Source organism: Scylla paramamosain, chromosome 34, assembly GCF_035594125.1.
Source record: "Scylla paramamosain isolate STU-SP2022 chromosome 34, ASM3559412v1, whole genome shotgun sequence".
Taxonomy (NCBI): Eukaryota; Metazoa; Arthropoda; class Malacostraca; order Decapoda; family Portunidae; genus Scylla; species Scylla paramamosain.
Window position 1 is genome coordinate 492501 of NC_087184.1, and position 12500 is coordinate 505000.

Genomic DNA, 12500 nt, shown 5'->3' on the forward strand with positions numbered 1-12500 from the left:
ATACAAAATCCAACTAAACTTCACTTGTATATCACTCATAATACTCAATAAATTCCCATAATGTACTCACTTCAGTGGCCCACACTGACGCTCTTCGAATCCCCGTAGCACACCTGACATGTCACCCCAACTATCATCCAGTCCAGGGCGTCCTCACAACTCTGTCTGGCAACAATATATCCCTTGTACATTACCCTATCTTACTAATACATCCTAATTTTGTAACCTTCACCAAATTATACTAATCACAGCACATGACGGGTAAATAAACACAACTAACCTGTAGCACGGAGGACCAACCAACACACCAACCGACATGAGGTCCAGGGCGTCCCTACATTCTCCGTCTGGCAAACAATAATATCACTTGTATTACCTTAGATACTAAACACATCCTTTGCTTGTAATCTTCACCACAGTATACTAATTCACAGCACGAGGTATATAAATAAACACAACTAACCTGTAGCACAGAGGACCACCCAACACAACAACCCACAGTACATTGGTGGGCCGGCTTAGACAACCCGCCAGGCCGACCATGTTCACAGGTAGTGGGTGAAACAAAACACCACAAAGAAGCGTACCAAACTTCTCCTATTCCAATAGAACACAACTTACATTTTCTTTAACACAGATAACAAAAATATATTGTATAAATAAATAATAGATGGTTAACATATCATTTTAATGATACACTCCACCCCGACCAAAGTGAACATACAATATACACAGGTAGTACATAGAATGCTTTGGTACATGTAGATAAATCATATCTATAATGATCCTACACGCTCATCATCACTCTTGTTCTTCCTTAGGTAATAACACTATTAACCTATGCACTGACCTACTCATGACTTTGTCTGTCACCCCATCATATCCTTTACCTTCCTTGACTATCTTATACCTTAAGTCTACATCTCTTACAGCACCATCACGACCTGGATCTGCCTTTATTACTTGAGCTAATTTCCAGGTACCTCTAACTGCATTAGCATCTTGAACTAAAACCACATCACCCACTCTTACATTTCTCCTATTGGTGTGCCATTTTTGTCTTACTACCATCGTTGGAAAGAAATCTCTCTGCCATTTTCTCCAAAATGATTCAACAATTTTCTGAATAAACTCTAATCTTCTTTTATGGTCTCCATCTGAATCATATATTCCCTGTGGACATTTTACACTAGCTCGTCCAAGCAATAGATCATTAGGGCAGAGGTAATTACCAAGTTCTAAATTAAAGCAAGGTTTTACCCCTATGGGTCTTTCATTCATCATACTGGCTACATTAAATAAGGCTGTCTGAAGTTCACCAAAAGTTAATACTGAATCCCCAATTGCAATACAAAGATTTCTTTTCACTGATTTGATAAGGGATTCACTGGCACCATTGTACCATGGTGCATCACTAGGTCTATTATATTTCCAAGTAACTCCTTCATTTTTTCCAATTCTTTCAATATTCTTTCCAGCTGCTATCAGCTGGCTCCCTCTGTCAGAATACAGTATTCTGGGTGCACCCCTGACTGAGATGAATCTTTGATAAGTTGCCATGAAATCACTTGCACTATATCCTTCTGCCAAATCTACATAAACTGCCCTAGTAACTAAGCAGTTGAATATTACCCCATATACCTTACCATGAGTTCTCCTTTTAACAGTGTCCTTAATATTGAATGGTCCAAACAAATCGACAGCAGTATGATAGAATGGTGGAGTTGGCTTCATTCTTTCTTCTAACACCTGACCCATACACTGGTTCTCAGTTTGTTTTGAGAGTTTTCTACATGTGACACATTTATCTTTAATTGACTTTATTAATTTCCTGGCTCCCGGCACCCAAAACTTACCTACTCTGTAACTTGGCCAAGGTGGTTTCAATACCTGCATGATCTCTACTATGTAAGCTGGACACATACAGTCTAGTAACTGGGTGGTTAGCTGGTATCAACATGAAGTGATCTTGATTCCAGTTTTCCTTTAACCATTTTGATATTCTTTGACCCACTAAAATTACTCCATTGTCTGTCATTATGGGGCCTAACCTTCTGTATCTGTCTTGCCAGTTAGTCATGTTACTTTGCATGGTTTTTACCCACAGTACTTCTGCTTCTTCCATTTCCTCAGACGTAGGCTCCTTCAGCACAGCTTTTAAGGATTTATGTTTGAATATAGACATTATCCTACATGTAACTCTCGACAAAGTTTCATATTTGCTAAATCCTTTCACATTAATCATGCTTAAATTTCTCAGATGTCCTTTAGCAACTGTCATAGTAATGCCTATTCTATCCGGTAAGTGATCTGCACATTGCTGTTTAACTGGCCATTCTGAAATTGGCAATCTCAAAAATTCAGGCCCATGTTGCCAAGTTGAATCCTCCTTAATCTTATCTGAAGTGCATGGTCTAGAAGTTAAATCTGCCACATTCTGAACTGTGTCCACCCACCACCAATCCTTTAGATTTGTTTTCAGTTGTATTTCTGCTATGCGGACAGCCACAAAGGGCCGGAACCCATGCAATTCCTTTTGAATCTGATCTCTGACAATAGATGAATCTACAATATGGAATATGGATTCAAATTCCCAGTTGCATTCTCTCACTATAGTTTCTCTTAATCTAGCTGACAAAAGAGCTCCACAAAGTTCTAGACGAGGAATGGTCAATTGTCTCATAGGTGCTATTTTGTTTTTAGCCATGATCAAATTAGTCTGAAATTTGTTGTCATCAGTCTGCCATCTAACATACGCACATGCTCCATACGCTTGTGTGCTGCCATCAGAGAAGATCACAAGTATGGGTTTACCTGATGCATTGGCTGGTTTCAGAGGTCTCTTAAATGTGCAGTTTTCTACTCCATACAAATCAGTGAAAAAACATTTCCATTCATTTACAATATCGGCATCTAATGGTTCATCCCATTCCACTCTCTTATTTGGATCACATTTTGAGATCATAGATCTCATTAAAATTTTTGCTCTCAACACAACTGGTACAGCTAACCCCAATGGATCATAGAAGGATGCCACTTGACTTAGTATCCTTCTGCGAGTTAGCACCTCAGGGAAGTTTGGCTTAATCTCTCTATGATCCCAGTTTGGACCACTCCGGATCTTTTTAACTTTAGGAGAGAAATTTACCTTAACATTAAAAGAGAAATTATCATCCTTGGGATTCCACTTGAGCCCTAGAATTTTCTCATTGTCAGATTCCATGATGTTGATACTATGGTTCTCATGTTGCCCACTTACTATCCAATGCTTCACATGAAAGTTTCCAAGAGATATTACATGTTCTGCTCTTTGTATCAAATCAAAAGCCTTTTCTACCGTATCAATGGAATAGAGAATATCATCAACATATGTGTTGTTTACAATCATGTTATAAACTTCAGGATCTCCTTTACCAAATTTTTCTGTAGTATGCCTTAATGCTAGCACAGCTATGGTCCCACTTGGCCTATCCCCGAAAGTCACTGAGGTCAGGGCATAGTGATCAGGTGGTCTGTTACTGTTTAAATCTCTCCAAAGAAATCGGTGTGTGTGTTGGTCCAGTGTGTTGATTTTCACAGAATGATACATTTTTGATATATCACCAGTTATGGCAACCCTTTCCTGTCTAAATCTTAGCAAGACTCCAATCATGTTGTTAAGAACAACTGGCCCTTTTGCCCAAAAATCATTAAGTTTTTGTCCCATGTATGATGAAGATGAGTTAAATACAATATGCAGAGGTGTTGAAGCAGAATCTGGTTTCAATACTTCATGATGGGAAATGTAGTGAATTGGGCCATTGTATGACTGCATTTCCTCTTCACTTAATTGTCTCGCTACCCCCCTTTTCACCATGTCTTTGATTTCATTGTGATAACTCTGGGCATACTGGATATCCAATATTTTCAGTCTATTTTCTGTAGTTTTTAATCTAGCCACGGCCACTTTTACATTGTTCTTAAGATGTCTCGGGTCCCTTATCCAAGGATAGCTTGCTGTCCAATACTTCCCTTCTTCATGATATACTAATCCCTCCTCAATCAATTTCAGTTCTCTTTCTTCCTTAATATTGACACAGTCACTTACAGGACAACCCTTACACAGGCATTTAAGGCATCTTGTGTCACACTGCACCCCACTCTCCTCTAAAGCAAAGAATTTATCTAATTGTGACTTAAGTTTATCTGTAGGTTCTACCTTGATCTCATTGAGGCTTATTGAGCTTGACACCTTGTGAGTTCTCACAATCACATGGTTCGTCGTGCTCCCTGAGGCTGTTATTTTGCTGTGTCTGCCACGTATACTGAATCCAAATGGATTCTCTAGCAATTGAAGACCTTCATTAGTCTGAACAACTTTAGGCAATAATTCACTGTAATTGGCCCCAATCAGCATGTCAATCTCACCACAAGGGCAATTAATATCATGGTTTGATACTCCTACAAATAACTCCTTAACTCCTGACACATTAATTTCATTGATTTTAGCAGATATTTCCTCTATACCAATGGCATTAATTTCCCATACATGCCCAGTCCTATCAATCAGTGGTATGCAATATTCTTTGGTAGAATGATGTTCAATTACATTGCCAACCTTGATCATGGATAAATTCACATCCTTACCCTTCAAACTTAGTTTTTCTGCCATACTGTGTGTCACCAAGGTTATGTCAGAACCTGAATCCCACAGTACTGTTATAGGTTGAGTGTTACTGTACACAGTACTGATATTCAATAAGGTGTTCAGAGTGTTTGCAGATACTGTACTATGACTAGCACCTTCTTCCTGTTCAAAATGCACCAGTGGATGATGATGACGGTTACACACACCTTGACCCCTGATCCTGACATCACACAACTTGTTTGTATTACAATTCCATGCCTGATGATATCCCTTTAAGCATTTAAAACATATTCCATTGCTTCTAGCTAACTCAAACCTCTCCTTGTTGCTGAGATTCTTAAATTTATAACAATCAAGAGTATCATGGTTCCTGGAATTGTGAATCCAGCATCCTCCCTCATTATTTCCAGTCTTCAAGTGGGTACCTTTCACCATCTCCGTCAAATTTACAATACATGACTCTAAATCTTTATTCTTTAGTTGTTGCTCTTCCTTCATTTGTTTTATTAGTGTTACCAGATCTGACTCCATGACCTTGTCAGCTGAATTATTTACATGATGTACTGAACTTCTATCACCGCCAGTAGATCTGACACTAGAATTCATATACTCCAATACCTTTCTCTCCCTTTGCAAAAATTTCAATAAAGTGGGAAAGAGATCACTAGTAGCAGATACTTCTTCTGCCTTTATTACCCACTCCCTCTTCTGAAGTGTGGGCAACACCTCAATATGACTGACTACATTAGCAATATTAAGTTCCTCATTCAAGTTTATATTTTTCAAATCTAGCCAACACTGTTCCACCTGATCCACCATCCTTATAAATCCTTTGGTATCACCTTCATTGATCCTTTTCAAAGCCCTAAGGTCACTTATTACCAAGTCCACCACCTTTCTCGCATTTCCAAACTTGTCATCTAACCTTTCAAACATCTCTTCATAATTACCTTCTGCACCTCTGACAGTCTGAAGGGCATCACCACTGAGACACATTTTCAATGCATACGCATCTTCACCATACACACTTTTGACTAGATTTTTAAAGTCCTCCTTAAAACGAGGGTACTCTCTTAAATTCCCATCAAATTTAGGAGGCTCAAATGCCTTTATCTTTACTTTAGGCTTGACACTGTTCTGTATGTTTTCAATGCTACTAATTTCTGTTAGTCTTTTCTTCATGATTCTTTCACAATCTATCATGTATTCTTCAGCCTCCTTAACTAACTTGTCTTCTAATTTATTATCACACACATATTTTAATATCACATCATTACTGTCTTCTAGGTGTTGAAAGGCCTCAGAAATCTGTTCATAGTTATTCTTCAATACTGATACTGGCTCACCTTCCCGTACACCCTCATCCAGCAGGGTCACCTTTCTTGTGAATTTCCCCTTGGCAATGGCCCTCTTCCTCTTTAACAATTCCATCTCCTCTTGCCAGCCCATTGTGGTTGAAGTCGAAATGTTGGGGATTCCAAATGTGTAATAAACCACAAATCGTAACAGGTGTTTATTGCTTGAAGTGTTTCGACCTGCAAACATGGGCAAATCAATACACATCCACATATCATAGTACACCCAGTTCAATCCCTCACAATGGTACCAAGAAAATAACACTTCATGTAGAGATTCTGACATCCGTTACAATCATATCCCAAATATAAAAATAAAGCAACAATCAGTATACAAAATCCAACTAAACTTCACTTGTATATCACTCATAATACTCAATAAATTCCCATAATGTACTCACTTCAGTGGCCCACACTGACGCTCTTCGAATCCCCGTAGCACACCTGACATGTCACCCCAACTATCATCCAGTCCAGGGCGTCCTCACAACTCTGTCTGGCAACAATATATCCCTTGTACATTACCCTATCTTACTAATACATCCTAATTTTGTAACCTTCACCAAATTATACTAATCACAGCACATGACGGGTAAATAAACACAACTAACCTGTAGCACGGAGGACCAACCAACACACCAACCGACATGAGGTCCAGGGCGTCCCTACATTCTCCGTCTGGCAAACAATAATATCACTTGTATTACCTTAGATACTAAACACATCCTTTGCTTGTAATCTTCACCACAGTATACTAATTCACAGCACGAGGTATATAAATAAACACAACTAACCTGTAGCACAGAGGACCACCCAACACAACAACCCACAGTACATTGGTGGGCCGGCTTAGACAACCCGCCAGGCCGACCATGTTCACAGGTAGTGGGTGAAACAAAACACCACAAAGAAGCGTACCAAACTTCTCCTATTCCAATAGAACACAACTTACATTTTCTTTAACACAGATAACAAAAATATATTGTATAAATAAATAATAGATGGTTAACATATCATTTTAATGATACAATGATGTTTTGTGGTTCAGGTTCTCAGTTGTTTCTTTCTTAAGACTCTCTCTCTCTCTCTCTCTCTCTCTCTCTCTCTCTCTCTCTCTGGAAAAAAAGATCTTCACAATGCATACAGATTTCCCGTCACTTCATGAGTGTATTTTATGTTATTTCCATGTTAGTCTTTTTTTGTAGCAAAGGGAAAACATGTAACCTGCCTCCAATGCGGGTTGCGCAACTGACGGTCACGTGGCTGCGTGGGTCGCGTGTGGCTCGTTCAGGGAGCACAGTGAGGACATCGGGGCACATTCACGGCTTGCTGGGGCAGGACACGTGCTGCACATCTCCCTGTAGCTCAAAATGGCGCGTCTTGGTGCCAGTGTCTCGAGGATGAGGCGGCCACCAGGCGGCATTGTGGGTCAGAGGGAATCATCACCATTACTGCCGCCCACACACTCCAGCACGGGCTTCATGTGTGCCACCCACGCAACACACACATCAGCACTTGACAGCACAACGCACACATTCCTCCACGTACACAGTGTACCATTGCGTTTATAAATGTAATTGAAGTAGCACTGCGTCGCCAGTGCATTTCTGTGCATTGAGAGGGAAAGGTTTGACAGTATGTAATTAAATCAAGAACGTAAGAGGTGATATCGATTAAGTAAATAACTAGGTGTGCAGTGCGCGTGGGAGGGCGTAGGGTGGGGCGTGGGAGAGCGTGGCGCGGCTGTTGGTGCATTCGCCGCCTGGGTCCACCTGGAAGGGGATGACCCGTGCAGGTATTTCCCCAGCCCGCCCTCATCACTTAGCTTACCCTTAGAGGTTCAAGGAGGGAGCTGGTCATAACGACAACTGGAGCACAGTATGAATGGACGCCCCAGCTTATTCCCGCATATTTCCTGAGGAGCGGCCGCGTTGTAGTATAGTGTGGACAACAACACATGGTAAAGGCTTATGATTTATTTTTATAATTATACTCGTATATCACATCCACACATTTTGTCAAAGACCGTGGATACGGAGAAAGATGGACATGTGAGAATAAGAGTGAGAGTAAGAGGGGAGTGGGTAGATGACAGATTTGGATTAAAAAGTCGGAAGAAAGAGAGAGAAAGGGAGAAGTGAGAGAGGTGTGAGAGAGGAAGAGAGATGGAGATGTGAGAGTGAGAGTGAGTGGGTAGGTCACGGATTTGGATAAAAAAAATGACTGAGAGAGAGAGACAAGGGGAGAAGTAAGAGGTGTGAGAGAGGAGAAGTGGAGATGTGACAGTGAGGGTGATAGTGAGAGGGAGAGTGAGAAGGGAGTGGGTCCTCTACACCTCCTTCCTTCCTCCTCCTCCTCCTCCTCCTCCTCCTCCTCCTCCTCCTCCTCCTCCTCCTCCTCCTCCTCCTCCTCCTAAGTATACATAATCAAACGTTGTATTAGTTAAATTAAACGTTGTATTAGTTAAATTATCATGCCTTGTTTTACTCAGGGATCCCGCTAGCATTGATAAATACCATAGTATTGTATGAAGAATGTTGTTCAAGCAGTGAGTATTATGAGATAAAATTAATAAGCTGCAGCAAAGCTCTAATGCAACGACCCAGGAACAGCAAATATAATGAACAGCCAACTGGAATAATGCACCACGATTTCGAGAACATTATAGAAAGCCACTGCAATTTGCTCCTTCTTTGTGTCGGCGTGTAACATTGTGTGCATGACAAGAGTGGTGACTCAAAGAGTGGAGTCTTATGCAGCTCTCATTCGTTGCACCGCGATGCCATGTAACGCTGAGGCAGTGTGTAATCTTGCTGGGTAGGACGGAGTGCGTGGCGCCAGACCAGTGTGAGAGTGTTCACCTGCAGATGGCTGCGGTTAGTGTGGCCGAATGCGAAGTTTATCACGATTTTGGTTTCAACTACTCATACTTAAAAACTCTGCCATGATTGAACAGTCCCTGACGCAGCCATTCATCCCACTGGCTGCACGCCACTCACCTTAGTGTGCGTGCATTCTTGTATGTAAAGCACTCCATCTACGCCTGTGGTCTCTGAAGTCTGCCGAAAATCACATTATCACAGCGCTCCAGTCTAGGAAGGCAGGCTCTGCGTTGCCTCGCTCCCTGCCTCACCTGCACAGAACAAATAGCGACTTTCGTGCTGCGATACAGACACACAGTGGCGACACACACACACACACACACACACACACACACACACACACACACACACACACACACACACACTCACACACTTCTATAAAGCAAGAGATGGACAGAGAGCGAGGGAGGAACTTGACATAAATCTCTGTGACTTACGTTGTGGCAAAACAATTGTAGAGGCACAGTATCCACGTCAGCTGGAGTGGAATACCAACACGCGATACGCACTCACTCCTCGCCCCTGCCATTCCTCCCTCGACACACCCACCGCTTTAAAGGTCACGCTTGGAGGAGGAGGAGGAATGCACCGCCACCATCGCCACCACCACCACCACCACCACCACCACCACCACCAACAACAACAACAACAACAACAACAAGACCTCTTCGACAAGTTCTTTCGTACCACCTGAAGACGTACACGTCCCCCATGTCTGTCCTGCTGCCACCACTCGCCTCCCGAGGACACACGCTCCTCTCACTCACCTCTCGCTAATCCTTCACTCAGGGAAGGAATCCCCTCGTCTGTCCCGGAGACTGCCTGGCCAGGAAGAGTCTGTCACCTCCCAACAGATCCCGACAGGATGGGAAGGGAATTCCTTGTGAAAGTGATGGGCCTTCACGAGGCCGCGTCGAGTGTTCTGTGGACGCTTAGCTCGTCAAAGGTCCCGGTGTGTCTGTGGCTTACTCAGGTTTCCTTCAATTCCGTGTGGTGCTTTCCCTCACAAAGGAAACTTTCGGTATTCGCCAAGTAGAAAATGTATCGTTTTGATGCTACTGGATGTATATGAGGGAAATATGAACGCTGCTATGTGATGAATCTTAAATTCAAAGCAGTAGGGAAGTTGCTGGATTTTATAGCTCCCTGTCGATCGGGATACATGCTTGTACACCACAGCACAACCTGACCCCGCCTTTTGCCTCGTCTGAGGCAATAAATCAATATTGCTTTTTCTCTCAAGCCTTCCTTCTTTCCTTTCCCTGCCTCTTACCTCTGAGCTGGATGGTTGGATCCTGGTTCATCATAGGTTTTTTGTTTCTTGTCCTTCTGCTCATCCCTCTCACTCTTCTCTCCTCATTCCCCTTAGAGCTGGTGAGGGATGAATGAAGGTGATGCCAACAGTTCACAGAGAGGATAAATAAATCACACACGTTTTAGGTTGGCAGTTGTTTTGGCAGGCGGGACTTGTTACCCACGCTTGGTCTGACGTTAGGGCGGGTGGAGGGGGGAGGACTGCGTGCATTAGGCGTGCACTCAGGCGGTGTATTGCCTTGTATTGTGTTTTGTATCATGGTATTTTAAAGTGTTCTTTCTTAACTTTCATGAGCTGCAAAAGACGCTGATTAATAGTTAGAAATGTAAATATTGGTAAATAATAACTCTCTCTCTCTCTCTCTCTCTCTCTCTCTCTCTCTCTCTCTCTCTCTCTCTCTCTCTCTCTCTCTCTCTCTCTCATTAAACAAAGAGATCACACACACACTACTCAGTAGCAGCATTATATGGTCATTAGTACATGCAGGCTCTGAATAAACAGCAGCAGGCGAAGGTAAATACGTGATGCATCTCCGCCACCCGGGATGTCTGTCTGATTGGAGATGTTAATGAACGGGTGTGTTACAACGCCGGTTTTGATTAATCGCGCGTCACCGTTGGTACATAGTTTACAGACAGACAGACAGACAGAGAGAGAGAGACAGAGAGAGAGAGAGAGAGAGAGAGAGAGAGAGAGAGAGAGAGAGAGAGAGAGAGAGAGAGAGAGAGAGTTTACAGACAGACAGAGAGAGAGAGAGAGAGAGAGAGAGAGAGAGAGAGAGAGAGAGAGAGAGAGAGAGAGAGAGAGATGACAGACTACAAACACACACACACACACACACACACACACACACACACACACACACACACACACACACACACACACACACACACACACACACACACACACACACACACACACACACAGGCTTTCTGGCTGGGATAAAGAGAGGGAGAGTCTCAAAAGAAATATAGTTATGCCTCATTCAGTTTTCTTTTCTTTATGAGGTAGAATAATGTGTCCTCGAAGCCGGGTGACTTTAGCGCTGAGCTGGAAAGTGTTCAAGTTTTAAAGAAAGGATAGAAAGTGTTGAAATTCTGACTGTAAGCAAAGGAGACCAGACCGCGGAGGGTTTGTGGTGGTGAGAGGCTGCTGGTGTGGCGCGAGGAAAGGAGGGGAGGTGGAGGCACTGAAAGTGAAGAAGTGATAGACACGGACAGGAGTACAAGAGGTCAGAAGTGGTGGTGGAGGTGGAGGAGGCGGAAGAAGATTTTTTTTGTTTTCCGTTAATTTCCTTTTTCTCGATCTGTTTCTTCTCCTTTCTAAGACTGTGTACAACGTCTTCTTTGCCTCTTTAGTGAAGCTGAATATCTGTTTGCGAGGAAATTCACTGGCCAAGGATACTAAACTGCCAGAAAAAAAAAACTTTTTTTATCCGGGAATTTTTGCCTCATGAGTTTATGCATTGCTTATTTATTTGTGTATTTATTATTTATCTGTTGTCTACGTAGGCTGCGTTGTTTCCTTGACGTCCTGCTCGCCGCGGGTTTCCTCACGCACCGCTGCGCTCATCCGTTCACATGTAGGGAGGTGCGCGCCACTTTAAAGGTGTTTGGTCGCCGCTGCTTTGCGGCAGGAAGGCGTGTTTGTTTGGAATGTTTGCTTCTTTTTGGCTGCATCAGGTTGGCCTTGATGCGCGGGTGGGCTCATTCGTTCGTCCAACTTGCCGCCTCGGTGAGTCACGAAGCCTATTACTAAGGGAGTTTAGGGAGCTGGTTCTCAGTATGTCTTGAATTAAGTTGATTTCCTGATTGTCTTGGTGTTTTTCCGGGAACAATTAGAAGCTGGTGATGACTGCCACGCCTCGGCCACTAATGCCTTGTCTGATACTTGCTGCCTGTTGCTGGTGGTGTTGCTGGTGGTGTTGCTGGGGGTGTTGCTGTGCCTTACACTGAACATGTCCTCGTCATAGCTTTTGTGTGTGTTAATAGAACTTTTATGAAGTCTCCAGTCAAATTGTTTTACTATTCCAACTAAATATGGAATAAAAATAAAAATACGCTGGTAAACATTCGTGTGTGTGTGTGTGTGTGTGTGTGTGTGTGTGTGTGTGTGTGTGTGTGTAATAATAATAATAATAATAATAATAATGATAATAATAATAATGATAATAATAATAATGATAATAATAATAATAATAATAATAATAATAATAATAATAATAATAATAAACGGTTTATTATTCAGGCAGTTAACAAACTGAAAATGTAGAGGGGAGTGGGGAAATACTTAACATTAATCCAAAAGGTAAGTCTAATCTA

General features: G+C 42.3%; 2 protein-coding genes across 7 annotated transcripts in view; one reads left to right on the top strand and one right to left on the bottom strand.

Annotated features, from left to right (window-relative positions):
* The window catches only part of LOC135089995 (uncharacterized), an 8321-nt gene extending 1382 nt beyond the window's left edge, over window positions 1-6939 (bottom strand). The window contains exons 1-5 of one of the 6 annotated variants that reach the window (XR_010261713.1): window positions 6594-6747; window positions 6384-6478; window positions 5578-6162; window positions 281-347; window positions 71-161 (exon numbers count right to left, since the gene is read on the bottom strand). Coding sequence is in view for 3 of the 6 variants with exons in the window: in XM_063986187.1 (XP_063842257.1) it covers window positions 72-165; window positions 281-347; window positions 5578-6076 (660 nt within the window). In the remaining 3 variants the exon portion in view is untranslated. Of the gene's footprint in view, window positions 348-5577; window positions 6163-6383; window positions 6479-6593; window positions 6748-6776 lie in introns of those variants that run through there. The other 5 variants (XR_010261715.1, XR_010261714.1, XM_063986187.1 and 2 more) reach the window with 5 other exon arrangements.
* Window positions 1-12500, top strand: part of LOC135089996 (uncharacterized) — a 129869-nt gene that overhangs the window by 35396 nt on the left and 81973 nt on the right. The gene's annotated exons all lie outside the window — the stretch shown is intronic.